The sequence below is a fragment of the Bufo bufo genome, chromosome 3 (assembly GCF_905171765.1).
Source record: "Bufo bufo chromosome 3, aBufBuf1.1, whole genome shotgun sequence".
Taxonomy (NCBI): domain Eukaryota; kingdom Metazoa; phylum Chordata; class Amphibia; order Anura; family Bufonidae; genus Bufo; species Bufo bufo.
Genome location: NC_053391.1, coordinates 636,936,494 through 636,957,007, shown reverse-complemented (window position 1 = coordinate 636,957,007; position 20,514 = coordinate 636,936,494). Strand labels below are relative to the sequence as shown.

Here is a 20,514-nt window from a genome sequence, read left to right as displayed (position 1 = left end):
AAATAGAGGCCGATAACGTTCAAAATCCTGAATATCAGCCGGCAATATGGGTAAAACCGATAATCGGTCGATCCCTTACAGAATTGTTATATAACCCAAACTTTGTATGCCGAACTTGAAAACACAAGTTCGCTCATCCCTAATAACCACCAGTCCACTGAAACAGTGGGCACAGGTCCTCAACAGTCAGACACTTCTTATCTATCCCTGTGTACAGGTGATACGCATTTATTATGGGAAAAACCCTTTAGCCCCTTCCCGACCTCCCCACATACATTTACATCGGCAGTAGGGTGAAACTCATTCTTTTTTTTTATTTATGTAATGTATAGGGGCAGTGATACGGACCATTTTTGTAATATACTTTAATTACTGAAATCGCACATTTCTATTAGAAAATAGCACTAAAGTGGCCCATATTGAGCCTTAGCGACGCTCCTCTGTCTTCGGTTTACATAACTGTGGAGACTTGCTCAACATTGACTGTCTTATGTAAACAGAAGACAGAGGAGCGTTTTAAGGTTCAAAATGGGCCACTTTAGAGCTATTTTTCTAATAGAAATGTGCGATTTCAGTAATTAAAGTATATTACAAAAATGGTCAGTATCACTGCCCCAACACATTACAAAAAAAGAAAAAAAAGGCAGTTACACTCACTGCTCTCCGCGCCTTATTAGTAAGCAAGAAGCACGGGGAGCAGTAAGTGTAGTGCTGCTAGCACTGGCTGACACCTAGCACCATGACCCGACACTGTGCCACATCAGGTCACAGTGCAGTGCAGGGCCAGAACAAGACCAGGGAGCGGCGAGTGCAGAGAGAGCAGTCTGAGCAGGAGAGGTAAGTAGTTTTATTTATTTTACTGTCATCTGAACTAAGGTCAGAGGGGGTCTGATCTGAGGCCTGATAAAGTTTGGGGGTCTGATGAAAAAAATATATTTTTTAAGATTTTCCTTCTCTAAAGCCTACATGCGTCTTATAATTAGGTGCATCTTATAAAGCAAATAACATGGTAATTCACTTATATGGTGCCAGCCCCAGCAAAAAATATAAAATATATGACCAAACCGTGCACAAAGAGCCAATCCATCTTCAAGTTCAATGACAATATAGAAATAATGGTCACTTACATTTACCAAGCCAAAGTAGTGCTCGTTCACTGGAAACTGTTCCGGACCAATCTCTTTCTCTAAAGCCGAGGCATTGGCGCCCTGGAGAGGAGAGAAAGAAGGCGCCATTAGAGATCTCTGTAGCTTTTACTTACATGTTCACAGTGTGGGGAATAGAACAGCAACACATAAGGCACTGAATTTTATTTTATTTTATTAAGCAATGCTGGGACTTGTTGTTCAACATCAAAGCCACTTGGTGAACACTTTCCATAAAGAAGCGTGGCTCTGATGTCACAGCAAGGAGGCAATTTCAAAGCATCATTTTAGCTGCGAGGAGATGGTGACCAAAACCTGACTGCAAAAAATGAAGCGCTCTTTGGCATGAGATAAAGGATTTCAGGACAAAAAATAAAAAAAATCCCTGACTTGGTCACGAGTACGAATACAGCTCTGGACGATTCTTTTGAACGCTTGCTGTTGTGAACTGCTGAGCTGTCTAGACATATCCCGCAAACATGGCCGACCGAGCCGCTCCCTACAACCAGTCCCTTCATGCTGTGACCGGTAAACTCCAGCGCGGCTTTTTTGGGGAAAGGCAGCTGAGGATTATTGCATCTTCTCTCACTCTGGCAGTTTCACAATATTGGACTCGCTGGAGGAGGAGGAGGAGGAGGAGGAGGAGGAGGAGGAGGATGATGATGGGGGTGGCTGGTCAGCCGTGGAGGATGATGAGCTGTATGAGGTTGCTGTAAATAAATGACTAGAATGGATTTTCATGCGATCATTGGGTTTTAGGACTTTGACAATGAAAAAAAGAGATCAAACTGCAGATATGGAGTGAGGCTGTCACCCGTCGTCGGGACGCACCGCTCAATCACTCGGGGGGGCATTATCAGAGGCATTTTTTATGCCATTTCCTCCAATGCAAATTTTTAAAAACTGTTGCACGACGTGCAATACATTTTGCCCCAGCAAAGGGGAAAATAGCATAAAAAAATGCCTTTGATACATTCCAACCAAAGTAGTGCGCACAAAACGTCAGTGAATTGCGGACGTTTGCCGTCTAATCTCCAGTAATCGCTCATGTATCCTGTGACTTTAACGCATGTATTCACACATGGCCCGTGGCTCTGTGGTGACATCACGGAAGCATCCTCTATTTTGTCCTCGATTACGGATCCCTCACATACACTAGTCTACGGGTCCGCGAAAACCACTGACACAGCACGGACGTCATCCGTATTTTGCCAGTGGTTTTCACGGAGTGGCGCTAGGAGATGTGCTGGAACTACATTTTCAGCCTAACAGTGTCCGTGGAATACAGATGAGAGGTGGGAGGACAAAAAAAACGGACATACGGACTAAACACAGATGCTTGATGGACATCTTCACAGATGAACCACAGGCCTCTTTTACACGTCCGTGATGACATCCGTGACAAGATGGCCAAAGTCACAACCAATCTCTCATATTAAAAACAAAAATGTGCCGTAAATTCCCCCGCACGCTTTCTAAATCTGCCCATTTACGAGGTCCTTGAACAGAAACATTCTATAAACCCGTCCTGACCTCATCTCAGGGGTTAGCACTGGTGCCTTGCAGCGCTGGGGTCCTGGGTTCGAATGCGACCAAGGACAACATCTGCATGGATTTTTTACTTTCCCCCCGTGTTTGCGGAGCCCTGGAAGCGAACGGAACTGCCTGCCGGAATCCTCTGCCGCAAGCTTGAAAGTACCCTTACATGGGGGGTGCAAGTAACTATGAAAGCAGACAGGTCAGGAAAGGGGACAGGTCCTTGAGCTTGCTGCCAAACAACCTCAGAAACGTCTGCAATAAATCTGCCATGTGTGACTATTGCCTTACTACAAGGTACCTTTCACTACATAACGATGGAATACCTCGATCAGTTCATACAGCAGGATGAGAAGGGCTCACTGAGCCAGCACAACCAACCTGACACAGCAAGGTAATGAGATCCCAGCGGAAAGGATTTAATTACTACCTGCCTGTTTACCAGAAGGTTCCCGCGCCATAAACCAGAATATAACACCGCGTGGACAAAGTCTCCAAGAAAACAATCACATTCACCCGAAAAATGAAAGCGCGGCCCGTTTTATGTGAATAAGGCTTCGATTTTTCGAATTATACTTGGTTCTTCAATTTCTCATCACTTTCAAGGCCTTTGCTTGCTGTCAAGAAACACGCCCATTTATTTCTAGAGGGTAAAAACCCATCCTAAGGCCTCGTGCACACGACTACGTATTTTGCGATACGCAAAAAATGCGGATGACGTCCGTGTGCATTCCGTATTTTGCGGAACGGAACAGCTGGCCCCTAATAGAACAGTACTATCCTTGTCCGTAAAAGCAGACAATAATAGGACATGTCCTCATTTTTTGCGGAACGGAAATACAGAAATGAAATGCACATGGAGTACCCTCCGTTTTTTTTTTGTGGACCCATTAAAATGAATGGTTCCGCACATGGTCCGAAAAAAAAAAAAAAAAAAAACACGGAACGGACACGTAAAGAAAAAACATTTGTATGCATGAGGCCTCCTGTCGCGTCACAGTATGGCACATGTCGCAGTGCAACACCATAGACTATCATTATTAAAAATGCTGCGCGACACATGTAGCAGTGTAGTTGTGCCCTATGTGTTGTGCGACTTATTGTTGGCGTCCTGTGTGGTATGTGGCACCAAAAGGTTAGCATCAGATCCATTAAGAGGGTATTCCCAGTTTTCCCACCTCAAAAAGTGGGGACTGTGAAATGTGGAAACGGCACAGCACAGCTTGATAAGTGGATAGGACACAAACGTCTGAGACCCGAGTCCTGTAATTTGCGAGGTGGGACCTCCATGGGTCGGACTCGTTTTTGCCAGTGGTCAATTGCTAATTGTAGATTAGATTTTCCAGCATATCCCACAGGGACCTGATCGGATGGGGTCTGGAAAATCTGGAGGCAAAGTCAATATCTAGATCTTTCTTACGTTCCTTAGACTGTTCCTGAAAAATTAAAAGTATAAATTAGAGAGGGCTCACCTACTAGTCAAGAATGGAATGGGTGCTCCTACAAAAGGATTCACCCAGTCCTCTAAAAATTATTTTTTTTTTTGTTCCTGAAAAATGTTTGCATTACCCTCACGAAAGAACCCATTGCCATTAGGCAATAGTCCGGCCAGGAAGGAGTGTACGTGGTCTGCATAAATGTTTTGGGGGATGGTAACCTCCTCATGGAGCCCAGGTTTCCCAGCAGGACGCTGCCCGGAGGATCACGCTGCCTCCGCCGGCTTGTCTTCTTCCCATCCAGTGATATAGGGTTAAACGTCTTATAATACTCATATGAGCAGAAAGTCTGACAAAAGAAAACATCAATTTTCCAATATTACGTTAATGTGCAGTGCTCCCGGCTCATCGCCAGTAATAGGACAAAGATTGCTGCGATAATCTAGAATCATCTCCATTATCAGGTGTACGAAGCGACGCGGAGGTAAACGCTTCAGCGCGGTAATGGAGCAGATCAACCACTCACAGAATGCAATCACCTAGTCGGGAGAAGTTTGCATGACGACACGATGTGGAAAACAGATCCTTCCGGATAATCTGGACACGGGAGCTGCCCCCTGCCCACATCCCTTACACCAGTACCTGCAGATGGGAATCCGAGGAAGGACTCGTCCAACACCCAAAAAGGTCAAATACAAATATAAATGTAATATATTCCACAAGGTCTGCATTTTATATATTTTTTTAATCTACCTTTTCTATTCCAATGTTAATCCATGTAAGGCTACACGCGCACGAACATTGTTTGTTTCCGTGTCCGTTCAGATTTTTTGCGGATAGCATGCAGACCCATTCATTTCAATGGGTCCGCATCAGTATGTCCATTCCGTAGCCCCTTAAAAAAAAAAAAAAAAAAAAAAAAAAAATAGAACATGTCCTATTCTTGTCCGTTTTAGGCATTGTTACAATGGATCCGCAAAAAAAAAAAAAAACAACACGGATGGCATACGGTCGTGTGCATGTAGCCCAACACAATATTTTTCCTGTTGGGACCGTTGCAGCAGATCAGCAATGCTAAATTCTGTAACCTAGGCCTCTTCCGATTGATCTGTATAAGGGTGCAATCACAAAACCGTATTTATGGGCCCGCATCTGTTCCGCAATTTTGCGGGACGGATGATAACCCATTCATTTCACCGTGTGCTGTCCGCATCCATACTTCCGTTCTGCGGCCCTGCAAAAGAGGCAGAACCTGTCCAATAGGCAATTCTATCGTAAGGCTTGCCGTGGGCGTTCCACAAAATGCAGAACACACACGGCGAGTATCCGTGTTTTGCAGATCTGCAATTTGTACCATAAGTGTGTATACAGAGAAAGCTGTCAGTCACAAATAAGATAGCCCTCATGTACAACTGAGCTCAGAAAGAGCAGAGACTTAAAGGGGTTTTCCGGGTGTTTAATATTGATGACCTAACCCCCAGGATAGGTCATCAATATCAGATTGGCAGGGGTCCGACACCCAGGACCACCCACTGATCAGCTGTTCAGGTGCCACTGACTTTACGAGAAGTCAGGGACAGATATGATGAGGTTTTCACTGCCTGGCTCTGTCAAAGTGCAGAGGGTGCGGCAGTTGCAGAGAGAGCAGAGCCTCTAGGTGTAACGGCAATGCCCCCCGTTGATCCTATAAGATCATTTGCATATATATTAAATCTTCATTTTGCTCAGAACATGGGACCAACACAGACGTCTTCAGCTGCCAAGTGCACATGTAACAGGTCAGCCAGTGTCATAGGGACAAAGCTGCTGATGTCACAGCATCTCAATGGGATTAGAGTCAAGACTTTGGGAAAGATTTATAAAACTGGTGTAAAGTAGAACTGGCTTAGTTACCCATAGCAACCAATCAGATTCCACCTTCATTTTGGACAGCTCCTTTGGAAAATGACAGGTGGAATCTGATTGGTTGCTATGGGCAACTAAGCCAGTTCTACTTTACACCAGTTTGATAAATCCCCCCCTTTGACTTCAAAACCTTAAAGAGGTTGTCCAGCTTTTATAGACTTTGGGCGATACCCCCTCCCATAGGAAGAAAGCATACTTCCCTGCTCCCCGATGCTCAATCCCAGCTCCTTTAGTCCATCATGCACCAGTCCCAGATTGTCAACTTCCAGAGTAAATGGGGGAGGGGGGGTCACATGTGTTACTGCAGCGGGGACACATCCCCCAAGTGGCATGTGACCCTGTAAGATATGTATTGTATGCTTCCATTCAGGGACAGTGACTAGCAATGTCGTCATTCACCACAGGGCAGGACGGTGGACACGGGAACAAGAAGTGCCGCAGCAGCAGTGCCGACCTCCGGAGACCGGATGGGGCAGATCACACAGATATAAATGTGTACGACTGAACCTCGCTCAGACTGTGCAGCCCACAGACGGCCATGTGTCCTGTGGGGCTCAGTCTTTTGAGGTTATAATTAGTGTTGAGCGAACTTGTGTTTTAAGTTCGGCGTCATCGAAGAATCGCGTTATGGATTCTAAATTCCGTTATGGTCCGTGGTAGCGGAATCCATAAAGCGATTCTTCGATAACCCGAACTTTAGACGCCGAACTTAAAACACAAGTTCGCTCAACACTAGTTCTAATCAGTTCTCCGTTATGTTGCTGAAGCTAAATTTGCAAAAATCACGACCACTAACCGGAGCCCTAACAGATCCCCAGGGTAGTTAAAGGGGTATTCCAGTTATAGAATGTAATTCAATCCCTATCCACAGGGACCCTCACCGATCAAGAGAAAAGCTGCTCTGTCCATTTCAGGGGGGCTCCACAGGGTACAGGACTCCCGTTCTTGTGATTGGTGGGGGTCCCAGCGGTAGGTAGTCATCCCCTATCCCAGAGATCAGCAACCTCCCGCACTCAGTCTGTTCTGAAACCACAACTCCCAGAATCCTCCTTTCACTTCTGTGGGAGTTACAAGAACAGCAGGGTGTGTTTGCATGCTGGGAGTTGTAGTTTCACAGCAGGTGGAGTGCTGAAGGGGTCTGATCCCTGCCCTATCCTGTGGACAGCGGCTAACTTTCTGTAACTACAATACCCATTTAAGTTACCACTATACGGCTAGACCTACACATTACATAGCTGAAAGCCATCTCTTCTGACCCCTCCACAGACATGCACCCTCAGCTCAGCCGAGCATGCCTGTGCCCTGAATGGGGAGAAAGCTGCTGCCAGGCAAGTCTGGTGGTGGCTTTTTATCCAGATTGGGGAGAGAAACTGGTTAATGACTAGGATGCTGTGATACATGGGGGGCTCCTGGAACAACCCACCGAGCAGAAGCTTACATACAGCCATAATATGGGTGAAAGGAGGCAGGAAAAGAGGGTTTCCACCCACAGGACACATGCCGAACACAGGGAGCTGGCAATATTTTTTAATTTGTGAACAAAGCCCGCCCCCTTGGGCTATGTAAGGGCACTTTCACACCAGCGTTATTCTTTTCCGGCATTGAGTTCCGTCCTAGGAGCTCTATACCGGAAAATAACTGATCAGTTTTATCCTAATGCATTCTGAATGGAGAGAAATCCGTTCAGGAAGCATCAGGATTCAGTTTTTGACTTTTCAGGACGGAGATAAAACTGCAGCATGCTACGGTTTTATCTCCAGCCAAAAAAAAAAAAACGGAACACTTACCTGAATGCCGGATTGACGGATCCGGTATTCCGGTCTGCGCATGCACAGACCTTTAAAAAGGTGTGAAAAAAATAAATACCGGATCCGTTTTGCCTGATGACACCGGAAAAACGGATCGGGTATTGCAATGCATTTTTCTGACTGATCAGTCAGAAAAAAAATGACATGCGTTTGCATACAGTTTGCCTGATCAGACAACGGACCTGCCTGCCGGAATCAAACAACGCACGTGAGAAAGTAGCCTTACATGGGTGTATCAGTGCCCTGCCCAATAATGATGCAGACACACACTGGGCACACTATGCCATGTTTGCAGAGCATATCCACATTTACACTGCCTGCACGTATTTATCCTACTACAGACGACAGCTTCAGTTTACCAGAAACATAAGGCTATGACTACTCACAGCTGAAGAGGTCGTCACACGTAACAGCGACTGCCGGGAACTCACAGCTAGCTTCAGTAATGGAGCCACGGTCTGCAGATACTGTTACATAGTGCCGACTGACGGGTCCCACGCACTGCACATACTGGATCAGGCACTCATACAACAGCCTGTATCCCGAGTATAAGGCAGTATATACAGACGCTCATACAACAGCCTGTATCCCGAGTATAAGGCAGTATATACAGACGCTCATACAACAGCCTGTATCCCGAGTATAAGGCAGTATATACAGACGCTCATACAACAGCCTGTATCCCGAGTATAAGGCAGTATATACAGACGCTCATACAACAGCCTGTATCCCGAGTATAAGGCAGTATATACAGACGCTCATACAACAGCCTGTATCCCGAGTATAAGGCAGTATATACAGACGCTCATACAACAGCCTGTATCCCGAGTATAAGGCAGTATATACAGACGCTCATACAACAGCCTGTATCCCGAGTATAAGGCAGTATATACAGACGCTCATACAACAGCCTGTATCCCGAGTATAAGGCAGTATATACAGACGCTCATACAACAGCCTGTATCCCGAGTATAAGGCAGTATATACAGACGCTCATACAACAGCCTGTATCCCGAGTATAAGGCAGTATATACAGACGCTCATACAACAGCCTGTATCCCGAGTATAAGGCAGTATATACAGACGCTCATACAACAGCCTGTATCCCGAGTATAAGGCAGTATATACAGACGCTCATACAACAGCCTGTATCCCGAGTATAAGGCAGTATATACAGACGCTCATACAACAGCCTGTATCCCGAGTATAAGGCAGTATATACAGACGCTCATACAACAGCCTGTATCCCGAGTATAAGGCAGTATATACAGACGCTCATACAACAGCCTGTATCCCGAGTATAAGGCCTCATGCAACACAGCCGTTGTTGTGGTCCGCATCTGAGCTGCATTTTTTGCGGCTCGGGTGCGGACGCATTCACTTCAATGGGGCTGCAAAAGATGAGGACAGCACTCCGTTGCTCCATTCCGTGGCCCCGCAAAAAAAATATAGCATGTCCTATTCTTGTCCGTTTTGCGGAAAAGAATAGGCATTTCTACAATGGGCCGCCCGTTACATAAATTGCGGAAGGCACACAGGCGGCTTCAGTTTTTTGCGGACCACAAAAAAAAGGAACGGTCGTGTGTACGAGGCCTAAGGCAGTATATACAGACACTCATACAACAGTTTGTATCCCGAATATGGTGCATATTACAAAGATGAATAAACTTATAACGTAAGGCTCACATGGCTAAAATCCTCTGCACAAAATCGTCGTCTGACCTGCCTCTGAACAGTGCATTTTTGATGGTGGAAAAAAGCGTCAAAAACAAGCAAAAAAATAAATGCCATTTTAGCCCTTTCTCAATAACTTCAAAGGGTAATGCAGGGGAAGCAGACATGAGATCAGCACCAGACAAAAAAAAAAAAAGGTCACTATGTGCATTGTGGAGGCCAGGCCAAAAAAAACGTCACTATGTGCACTGTGGAGGCCAGGCAAATAAAACGTCACTATGTGCACTGTGGAGGCCAGGCAACAAAAACGTCACTATGTGCACTGTGGAGGCCAGGCCAAAAAAAACGTCACTATGTGCACTGTGGAGGCCAGGCAACAAAAACGTCACTATGTGCACTGTGGAGGCCAGGCAAAAAAAACGTCACTATGTGCACTGTGGAGGCCAGGCAAATAAAACGCCACAATGTGCACTGTGGAGGCCAGGCAAAAAAAACGCCACTATGTGCACTGTGGAGGCCAGGCCAATAAAACGTCACTATGTGCACTGTGGAGGCCAGGCAACAAAAACGTCACTATGTGCACTGTGGAGGCCAGGCCAAAAAAACGTCACTATGTGCACTGTGGAGGCCAGGCAACAAAAACGTCACTATGTGCACTGTGGAGGCCAGGCAACAAAAACGTCACTATGTGCACTGTGGAGGCCAGGCAAATAAAACGCCACGATGTGCACTGTGGAGGCCAGGCAAATAAAACGCCACTATGTGCACTGTGGAGGCCAGGCAAAAAAAACGCCACTATGTGCACTGTGGAGGCCAGGCAAATAAAACGTCACTATGTGCACTGTGGAGGCCAGGCAAAAAAAACGTCACTATGTGCACTGTGGAGGCCAGGCAAAAAAAACGCCACTATGTGCACTGTGGAGGCCAGGCCAATAAAACGTCACTATGTGCACTGTGGAGGCCAGGCAAAAAAAACGTCACTATGTGCACTGTGGAGGCCAGGCAAATAAAACGCCACTATGTGCACTGTGGAGGCCAGGCCAATAAAACGTCACTATGTGCACTGTGGAGGCCAGGCAAATAAAACGCCACGATGTGCACTGTGGAGGCCAGGCAAATAAAACGCCACTATGTGCACTGTGGAGGCCAGGCCAAAAAAACGTCACTATGTGCACTGTGGAGGCCAGGCCAAAAAAACGTCACTATGTGCACTGTGGAGGCCAGGCAAATAAAACGTCACTATGTGCACTGTGGAGGCCAGGCAAATAAAACGTCACTATGTGCACTGTGGAGGCCAGGCAAATAAAACGTCACTATGTGCACTGTGGAGGCCAGGCAAATAAAACGTCACTATGTGCACTAAGTCACAGGCCTTTTCAGGCACAGCACATAGGCAATGAAGGAGTTAAAAAGAAAAAGCTCAGGAGAAAAGAATGACAATTAGTTCAAAAGGAAAAACCTGAAAGGTGGGGGAGCGGCAGCTACAAAGACATATGTGCTTTCAACTAATTAGGTGAAAGTCCCAGGCCACTAATTAGGGCAAAGCGAAGGCGACCACCAATGTAATGGAGTCTCGTGTGTGAGAGAGAGAAGGACTACGGCGAGTTCATCCAGCACGTTTATCAAAGGGTAAAGCCATAATACAGGGGGAAAAAAGCTGAGTGGATCACATACACCCTCCGGAATATAACAGTACAGATCACGCCGATAAAGCATTGTGGCACCAATCATTTACCGCTGTAGCAAAGAGAAAGCTCACTTTACAGCATGCTGCGTTTTCAGAAATTTTGATGGGTGGTGGCCTGGGTGCTGAGACCCGTCCCAATCCCTAGAACAAGAGGAGTGCTGTGTCCCTTGTTATTGTTCAGCTTTCAAAGTTACAAGTCCATAGACCTTCTAGGAATCCACAGGATGCTTGATAGGTTCTCAGAAGAGCGCTAAAGAGCTGGACAGACATGAAGGGGGACGCCCCCTCTTTATTACAATGACGTCTTAGCACCTAGACCACGACTGATCAAGACTTCCGATACGTCACTATGACGTGTCAGACGTTTCTGCTGTGAAGAACTACTTGGGCAATTTACAGCAGCGGGGTAGAGTGTACTGACGTGTCCATTAGGTCGGAGCTTCAGGTCAGGAGAGGTCATTGAGATTACATCAATACCTAAGGTGTGCATTCACACAGCGGACCGCAAACTGTCAATCCATATGGTCGCTTCCGTGCCCATGCGGCTGTGCCGCAAAAGATAGGACGTGTCCCGTATTTGCCCACAACATGAGTCAATGGGTCCGCACCGCGATGAAGGGTACATCCGGCCGATGTCAATGTTTTGTAGATCCGCAGTTTGTGGCCCACAAAACAGTCACGGTCGTGAATGCACAGTAAGGCCTCATGCACACGTTCCGTTTTTTGCGGAAGAGGCGGCTCATTGTACAAATGCCTGATCTTGTCCGCCAAACGGACAGGTTATATTTTTTTTTGCGGGGCCACGGAACGGAGCAACGGATGCGGACAGCACACGGAGTACTGTCTGCATCTTTTGCGGCCCCATTGAAGTGAATGGGTCCACACCCGAGCCACAAAAACTGCGGCTCAGATGCGGACCAGAACAACGGCCGTGTGCATGAGGCCTAAAGGATAGGATTGTACTGGTCTTGCAGGAGGCAGCGACCTACCTACAGCACATACTGTATGTGATATAACTTAGGATTATACAAGACCAACTGCTAATTATCTATAACGTTAGGAGACAATTATTTGTGGTTCTCCTGACATTTTTTTATTTCAATTTATATTTATATTCCTCCGGAAATAATAATTCTGGAGCACCTGTCTTTAGAACCTGAAGTGTGCTGTTCCGCCTTTAATCTTCCTGGAAACGTGTGACCAAACTGACAACCGTGCGTCTAATCACTGCTGACCGCTCACAAATGTAGGGACACACCCCTTTGATAGGGTATGATGGTATGGCCCAGCTGCCAATTTATTCATAAGCTTCTCACAGGAATAACAGAGGAATGGCACAACACAGACATAAAAAGACGCTCCAAAATGGCTATTACATGAGGGATACAAGTAGAGGAGGGGACAGGTCAAGTGAAGATCCTTTGCTGGAGCAGTAGAGGAGTGACGCAAACAAGTATTGCAAAGAAATTACACCAGATTTGATAAATCTCCCCCAAAGTAGAACTGGCTTAGTTGCCCATAGCAACCAATCAGATTCCACCTTTTATTATCCACTGGATCTTAGAAAAATGAAAAGGTGGAATCTGATTGGTTGCTATGGGCAACCAAGCCAGCTTTCCTTTACACCAGATGTGATAAACCTCCCCCAAGGTCCTCTGATAATTTGCCGCTTTTTCCTACCTTGCCCATTTTAATTTTCAGTGATTAATACACAGAAAAAAAATAAAAATAAAAACACTGACTGAAAAGCCCATAAGAACACAAACCACAACACAAATTTACAGTTAGGCCACCTGCACACATTGCGGAATAAATGCGGTTTTCTCATGCGGATTCCCGTGAAGAAAAACCGGAGCGTATTACAGTACCAGCATGTAGACTTTGCAGATTTTTTTCTATGCAGAAATTGACCTGCTGTGCGGATTTTGAAAACCACAACATGTCAATTCTTTGTGCGGATTTTACTCTTTTCAATGCAAGGGTGAGATCTGCAGGAAAACCACATCGAATCAGCCCAAAAAAATGCAAGTAACAGATGTAGTTTTTGGTGCGGAAAGTCGTGCGGATCTTATTATTATTAAAGCGCCATTCACTCCATAACGTTGTACATATGGTAAGGCCTCTTTCACACGGGCGTCATGTTTTTTGGCCGGATAAGATGCGGGTGCGTTGCGGGAAAATGCACGATTTTTCTGCGCAAGTGCAAAACATTGTAATGCGTTTTGCACGCGTGTGAGAAAAATCAGCATGCTTGGTACCCAAACCGGTTTGGGATCGGTGTTGTGTAGATGGTTATAAAGTGAAAATAATAGCATTCTTAATACAGAATGCATGGTACAATAGGGCTGGAGGGGTTAAAAAAAAACATTTTGATGACGTCACTGCGCTCATCACATGGTCCATCACATGATCTTTTACCATTGTGATGGATCATGCGACGGACCATGTGATGAGCGCAGTGACGTCACCACAGTTCCTTTTCCTACTGCACAGCAAAGATGAAGACAGAAGAGATGCCGGCTGCGCGATCAAGTGGATTAAGGAGAGTTACATTATATATATTTTTTTTAACCCCTCCAGCCCTATTGTACCATGCATTCTGTATTAAGAATGCTATTATTTTCCCTTATATAACCATGTTATAAGGGAAAATAATGATGATCGGGTATCCATCCTGATAGTCTCCTAGCAACCATGCGTGAAAATCGCACCGCATCCGCTTGCGATTTTCACGCAGCCCCATTCACTTCTATGGGGCCTGTGTTGCGTGGAAAATGCAAAAAGAGGAGCATGCTGCGATTTTCACGCAACGCACAAGTGATGCGTGAAAATCAACGCTCATGTGCACAGCTCCATAGAAATAAATGGGTCCGGATTCAGTGCGGGTGCAATGCGTTCACCTCACGCATTGCACCCGTACGGAAATCTCGCCCGTCTCAAAGAGGCCTAAGGGGTGCACATACATAATACAATTGCACCAAGCATAAACAAGATGAGTTACAGACTGGTACAGAAGGAGAGAGGGCCCTGCCCGTGAGGGCTTACAATCTACATGGTATGGGAGAAGGACACAGTAGGGGCGGGTGAAGTTGGTCGTGGCGGTATAGAGGCAGCAGGGTCACTGGTTGTAGGCTTGTCTGAAGAGGTGGGTTTTTAGGTTTCTTTTGAAGGATTCCACTGTAGGTGAGAGTCTGATATGTTGGGGTAGCGAGTTCCAGAGTATGGGGGATGCACGGGAGAAATCTTGGAGGCGATTGTGGGAAGAGGTGATAAGAGGACAGAAGGAGGTCTTGTGAGGATCGGAGAGTGCGTGTGGGGATGTATCGGGAAAGTAGCTCAGAGATGTAGGGAGGGGACAGGTTGTGGACGGCCTTGTATGTATTTGTTAGTACTTTGAAGTGAATTCGCTGGGCAATGGGGAGTCAGTGAAGGGATTGGCAGAGGGGAGAGGCAGAGGAGTAACAGGGTGAGAGGTGGATTAGTCGGGCAGCAGAGTTGAGGATAGATTGGAGGGGTGCGAGAGTGCTAGATGGAAGGCCACAAGGGAGAATTTTGCAGTAGTCTAGACGGGAGATGATGAGGGCATGTACAAGCATTTTCGCAGATTCAAAGTTGAGGAAAGAGCGGATGCGGGAGATGTTTTTGAGTTGGAGGCGGTGGAAAGGGCTTGGATGTGCGGTCGGAAGGAGAGAGCAGAATCCAAGGTCACCCCAAGGCAGAGGACTTGGTTGACCGGGGACAGTGTGCAGCCATTGACCGTGATAGATACAGGTGAAACTCGAAAAATGAGAATATTGTGCAAAAGTTCATTTATTTCAGTAATGCAACTTAAAAGGTGAAACTAACATATGAGATAGACTCATTACATGCAAAGCGAGATATTTCAAGCCTTTATTTGTTATAATTTGGATGATTATGGGTTACAGCTTCTGGAACCCCAAAGTCAGAAAATTTGGATATTGTGAAAAGGTTCATTGATTTCAGTAATGCAACTTAAAATTTGAATATTGTGAAAAGGTTCATTATTCTAGGCTCAAAGTGTCACACTCTAGTCAGCTCATTAATCCATACCCCCTGAGCAAAGGGGACCTGAGCCTTAACATTGTCTCTCAGGTTCAGTAGGAATCACAATGATGGAAAAGACTTCTGACCTGACAGCTGTGCCGAAAACCATCATTGACACCCTCCATGAGGAGGGAAAGCCTCAAAAGGCAATTGCTAAAAAAGTTAGATGTTCCCAAAGTGCTGTATCAAAGCACATTAATAGTAAGTTATGTGGAAGGGACAAGTGTGGAAGAGAAAGGTGCACAAGCACAGTCTGGAGAGGATTGTCAGGAAAAGGCCATTCAAAAGTATTGGGGACTTTCACAAGGAGTTGGCTGAGGCTGGAGCTAGCGCATCAAGAGCCACCACACTAGGGATCGACCGATATTGATTTTTTAGGGCCGATACCGATAATTTGTGAACTTTCAGGCCGATAGCCGATAATTTATACCGATATTCTGGGAATTTTCATTTTTGAGAAAAAAAAAAAATTCCTACACAAATCTGCTGAAAATTAATATGTTTGTTGTTAATGTGTATTTTTTTTGTTTATTGTTAATGTGTATTTTTTTTATAAATCTTTTTCATTTATACTTAATATATATATATTTTTTTTACTAACTTTTAACCCCCTTAGGGACTAGAACCTTTGTCCTATTCACCCTGATAGATCGCACTGCGCCACCAATGTTTTTACTATTGGCCGGGATTGGGATGGGGGTGGGGGGCGCACTGCGCCACCAATGATTAATACTGGGGGGCTTGGGGGGGCGCACTGCGCCACCAATGAAGATAAGTCTATCGATCATTCATATACAGGAGGCGGGAGCTGGCTGCAGAATCACATAGCCGGCTCCCGACCTCTATCAGCGGTAGCTGCGATCCGCGGCACCTGAGGAGTTAACTACCGCGGACCGCAGCTATTGCTCATAGAGGTCGGGAGCCGGCTATGTGATTCTGCAGCCAGCTCCCGCCTCCTGTATATATGAATTAATGAAAGGCTTATCTTCATTGGTGGCGCAGCGGCCACAGCCCCTCCTCTTATGTTCTATCCCCTCATTGGCGGCAGCGGCAGCAGCAGCACAGGGGGAGGAGACACTGCTTCCTTCTCCCCTGTGCTGCGGAGGGAACACAGAGAGCGCTGTCAGCAGCGCGTTCTGTGTTCCCTATACGTTATCGGTATATCGGCAAAATTGATGCCGATAACGTTCAAAATCCTCAATATCGGCCGATAATATCGGCCAAACCGATAATCGGTCGATCCCTACACCACACACAGATGGATCCTGGACATGGGCTTCAAATGTCGTATTCCTCTTGTCAAGCCTCTCCTGAACAACAAACAACGTCAGAAGCGTCTTAGGCTAATTTCACACTCGCGTTTGGTGCAGATCCGTCATGGATCTGCACAGACTGATCCGTTCAGATAATACAACCGTCTGCATCTGTTCAGAACGGATCAGTTTGTATTATCTTTAACATAGCCAAGATGGATCCGTCTTGAACACCATTGAAAGTCAATGGAGGACGGATCCGTTTTCTATTATACCAGATTGTGTCAGTGAAAACGGATCCGTCCCCACTGACTTACATTGTGTTCCAGGACGGATCCGTTTGGTTCAGTTTCGTCAAGCGGACAGCAAAACGCTGCAGGCAGCGTTTTGCTGTTCGCCTCCAGAGCGGAATGGAGACTGATCGGAGGCAAACTGATGCATTCTGAGCGGATCCTTTTCCATTCACAATGCATTGGGGCAAAACTGATCCGTTTTTTTGACCGCTTGTGAGAGCCCATGACAGATCTCACAAACGGAAAGCCAAAACGCCAGTGTGAAAGTAGCCTTACCTGGGCTAAAGAAAAAAAACTGGTCTGTCGCTCAGTGGTCCAATGTCTTCTTTTCTGATGAGCAACTTCTGCATCTCATTTGGAAACCAAGGACCCAGGGTCTGGAGGAAGAAAGGAGAGGCGCACAATGCAAGATGCTTGAAGTTTCCACAGTCAGTGTTGATTTGGGGAGCCATGTCCTCTGCTGGTGCTGGTCCTGTGCTTCATTCTCAAGTCCAGAGTCAACGCAGCCGTCTACCAGGAGATTTTCGAGTACTTCATGCTTCCTTCAGCTTTATGGAGATGGTGACTTCATTTTCCAGCAGGACTTGGCACCTGCCCACACAAAGTACCAAAACCTGGTTCAATGACCATGGGATTACTGTGCTTGATTGGCCAGCAAACTCCCTTGACCTGAACCCCATAGAGAATCTATGGGACATTGCCAAGAGAAAGAGGAGACATGAGACCGAACAATGCAGAAGAGCTGAAGGCTGAAGCATCCTGGACTTCCATCCCACCTCAGCAGTGCCATAGGCTGATAGCATCCATGCCACGCCGCACTGAGGGGCCCAAACCGAGTACATATGCATGATTATACTTTTCAGAGGTTCTACATTTTTCTATTTAACATCCTTTTTTATTGATTTTATGTAATATTCTAATTTTAATTCTAAATTGTGAGTTTGGGGTTTTCATAAGCTGTAAGCCATAATCATCCAAATTATAACAAAGGCTTGAAATATCTCACTAAGGCCTCTTTCAGACGGGCGTTGCGGGAAAATGTGCGGGTGCGTTACGGGAACATGCGCGATTTTTCCACGCGAGTGCAAAACATTGTAATCGCGCATGTTTGGTACCCAAACCCGAACTTCTTCATAGAAGTTCGGGCTTGGGATCGGTGTTCTGTAGATTGTATTATTTCCCCTTATAACATGGTTATAAGGGAAAATAATAGCATTGTGAATACAGAATACATAGTAAAATAACGCTGGAGGGGTTAAAAAATAATTTAACTCACCTTAGTCCACTTGATCGCGATGCCGGCATCTCCTTCTGTCTCCTTTGCTGAACAGGACCTGTGGTGAGCATTCATTACAGGTAAAGGACCTGTGGTGACGTCACTCCGGTAATCACATGATCCATCACATGATCTTTTACCATGGTGATGGATCATGTGATGACCGGAATGACGTCACCACAGGTCCTGTTGCTGCACAGAGATCAGATGAAGACAGAAGGAGATGCCGAGCTACGCGAGCAAGTGGACTAAGGTGAGTTAAAAAAAAATTTTAACCCCTCCAGCGATGTTTTACTATGCATTCTGTATTCTGAATGCTATTATTTTCCCTTATAACCATGTTATAAGGGAAAATAATAATGATCGGGTCTCTATCCCGATCGTCTCCTAGCAACCGTGCGTGAAAATCGCACCGCATCCGCACCTGCTTGCGATTTTCACGCAACCCCATTCACTTCTATGGGGCCTGCGTTGCGTGAAAAACGCAGAATATAGAGCATGCTGCGATTTTCACGCAACGCACAAGTGATGCGTGAAAATCACTGCTCATGTGCACAGCCCCATAGAAATGAATGGGTCGGTATTCAGTGCGGGTGCAATGCGTTCAACTCACGCATCGCATCCGCGCGGAATACTCGCCCGTGTGAAAGGGGCCTTAGGCCTCCTGCACTAACACCGTCCGTGGGGCAGCCACAGCGGATCGTGGACCCATTCACTTTAATGGGTCCCCGATCCGGCCGTTCCGCAAAAAGATAGAACATGTCCTATCTTTTTACGGAACGGAAGTTTAAGACGAAACCCCACGGAAGCACTGTGTAGTGCTTCCATAGGCTTCCGTTCCGCATCTCCGGATTTGCGGACCCTTTGAAGTGAATGGGTCCGCATCCAAAATGCGGAATGCACATGGAACAGTGCCAGTGTATTGCGGATCCGCAATATGGCAATGGGACACCTATGGTCGTGTGCAGGAGGCCTTAGCATGTAATGTAACATCTCATATGTTAGTTTCACCTGAAATGGCATTACTGAAATAAATGAACTTTTGCACAATAGTCAAATTTTTCGAGTTTCACCTGTAGGTCCATTAGGGCGGTTGAGCAAGATCTTATGCGTGTTCACCCACATCCGTTTTGCCTTAGGGTACCTGCATACAGGAGTGGGTCTGGATTTCTGTCCATTTCTGCACCCAAACCACACCAAAAACAGCAATTTCCAACTATGTTTTTTTTTTTTGGCGCTGATCTCACGTTTCATTTCAAAAGGGGGAACTGCAAAACCTAATTGACATGCTGCGGTTTTGGAAATCCAAATGACAGGTCAATTTCCGCGCCTACCGGTCACGATTTGAGAATATCCCACAGAATGAATACCGGGGGTAAGTCCTGATGCATGGACACACTTATCACCTGTTCAATCCTTAAAACATGAATGGCAGGGGGTCCCGAGGACTGAGGTTGAGGAATACTGCCCCAATACACTGCAGTTTTTCCACACATGAATCTGCGCAGCAACGCATGCAGGTATGTGTAGGTAAACACACGGTCAAGTACCGCGCAGCCGTATGGGCCCCAGCTTGTTATACCAACGAGACCCCACTGTTTAGTCTTCATTAATTAACAAGATCCAGCTGCGGCCTGTACGACCATGCAGTACACGCGGCCGCGTCACCGCTGCTCCATGTGGTCATACCCCTACTGTCAGCGCCATAGCACAGCACCCCGAGCAGGTGATCTCAGACAGATGTGATCTGGAGGTGTTGATGGGCCTGGGTTACATACATGCTGACAGCTTCCACGGTTATGATTCTACTTGAGCGCATGGGATTAACGAGCATAAAAAAAAAAGGTTCCCTTTCCTTATTTAATCTTGACAGGGATTTAATCTTGCCGGAGACCCAGAAATGTCTATTAAGAGATTTTATTTAAAATGCAGATTTGCTGTGCCTTAAAAAAAAAAAAAAAAAAGTCGAAACACCCAACTGTAAACATATCTTTATTCCCATACATCTGCCATAACCACTCATATCAGACATACTGTTTTTCGGGAGTCCTACACTGATGACCTATCCTCAGGATAGTTCATTAATATCTTATTGCAAAGAAAAAGGGGGTCAGTCAGCACATCCCAATGCGCAGGGGCACGTTGCTATGGCTGAGAACAAGACTGTTAAACAACACATGCAATGCAACAGCTCACTGCAAATCAAATAAAGTACAAAATTGCATCATAATTGCAAATGCTATACTAATAAGTTAGAGATGCTTGGCAAATACATTTTGTACAAAATGATTTGAGCCCGTCTGCCGCACGTCAAGGCGATCTCTGTAAGACGGGTTCCTAACACTAAATTCTACCTGTTATGTGCCATGACGGCTACCATATAATTCAGCGAGTGTAGGTTCCACATGCATGCTGGGCCTGCCTTACTTTGTCATT

The 20,514-nt window shown here is 46.0% G+C and overlaps 1 protein-coding gene across 1 annotated transcript in view; it reads right to left on the bottom strand.

The window, feature by feature from the left end:
- USP12 (ubiquitin specific peptidase 12) overlaps window positions 1-20,514 on the bottom strand; it is a 70,307-nt gene that overhangs the window by 30,122 nt on the left and 19,671 nt on the right. The window contains exon 3 of the mRNA XM_040422447.1: window positions 1,128-1,208. Within this exon, the coding sequence (XP_040278381.1) occupies window positions 1,128-1,208 (81 nt within the window). The remainder of the gene's footprint in view (window positions 1-1,127; window positions 1,209-20,514) is intronic.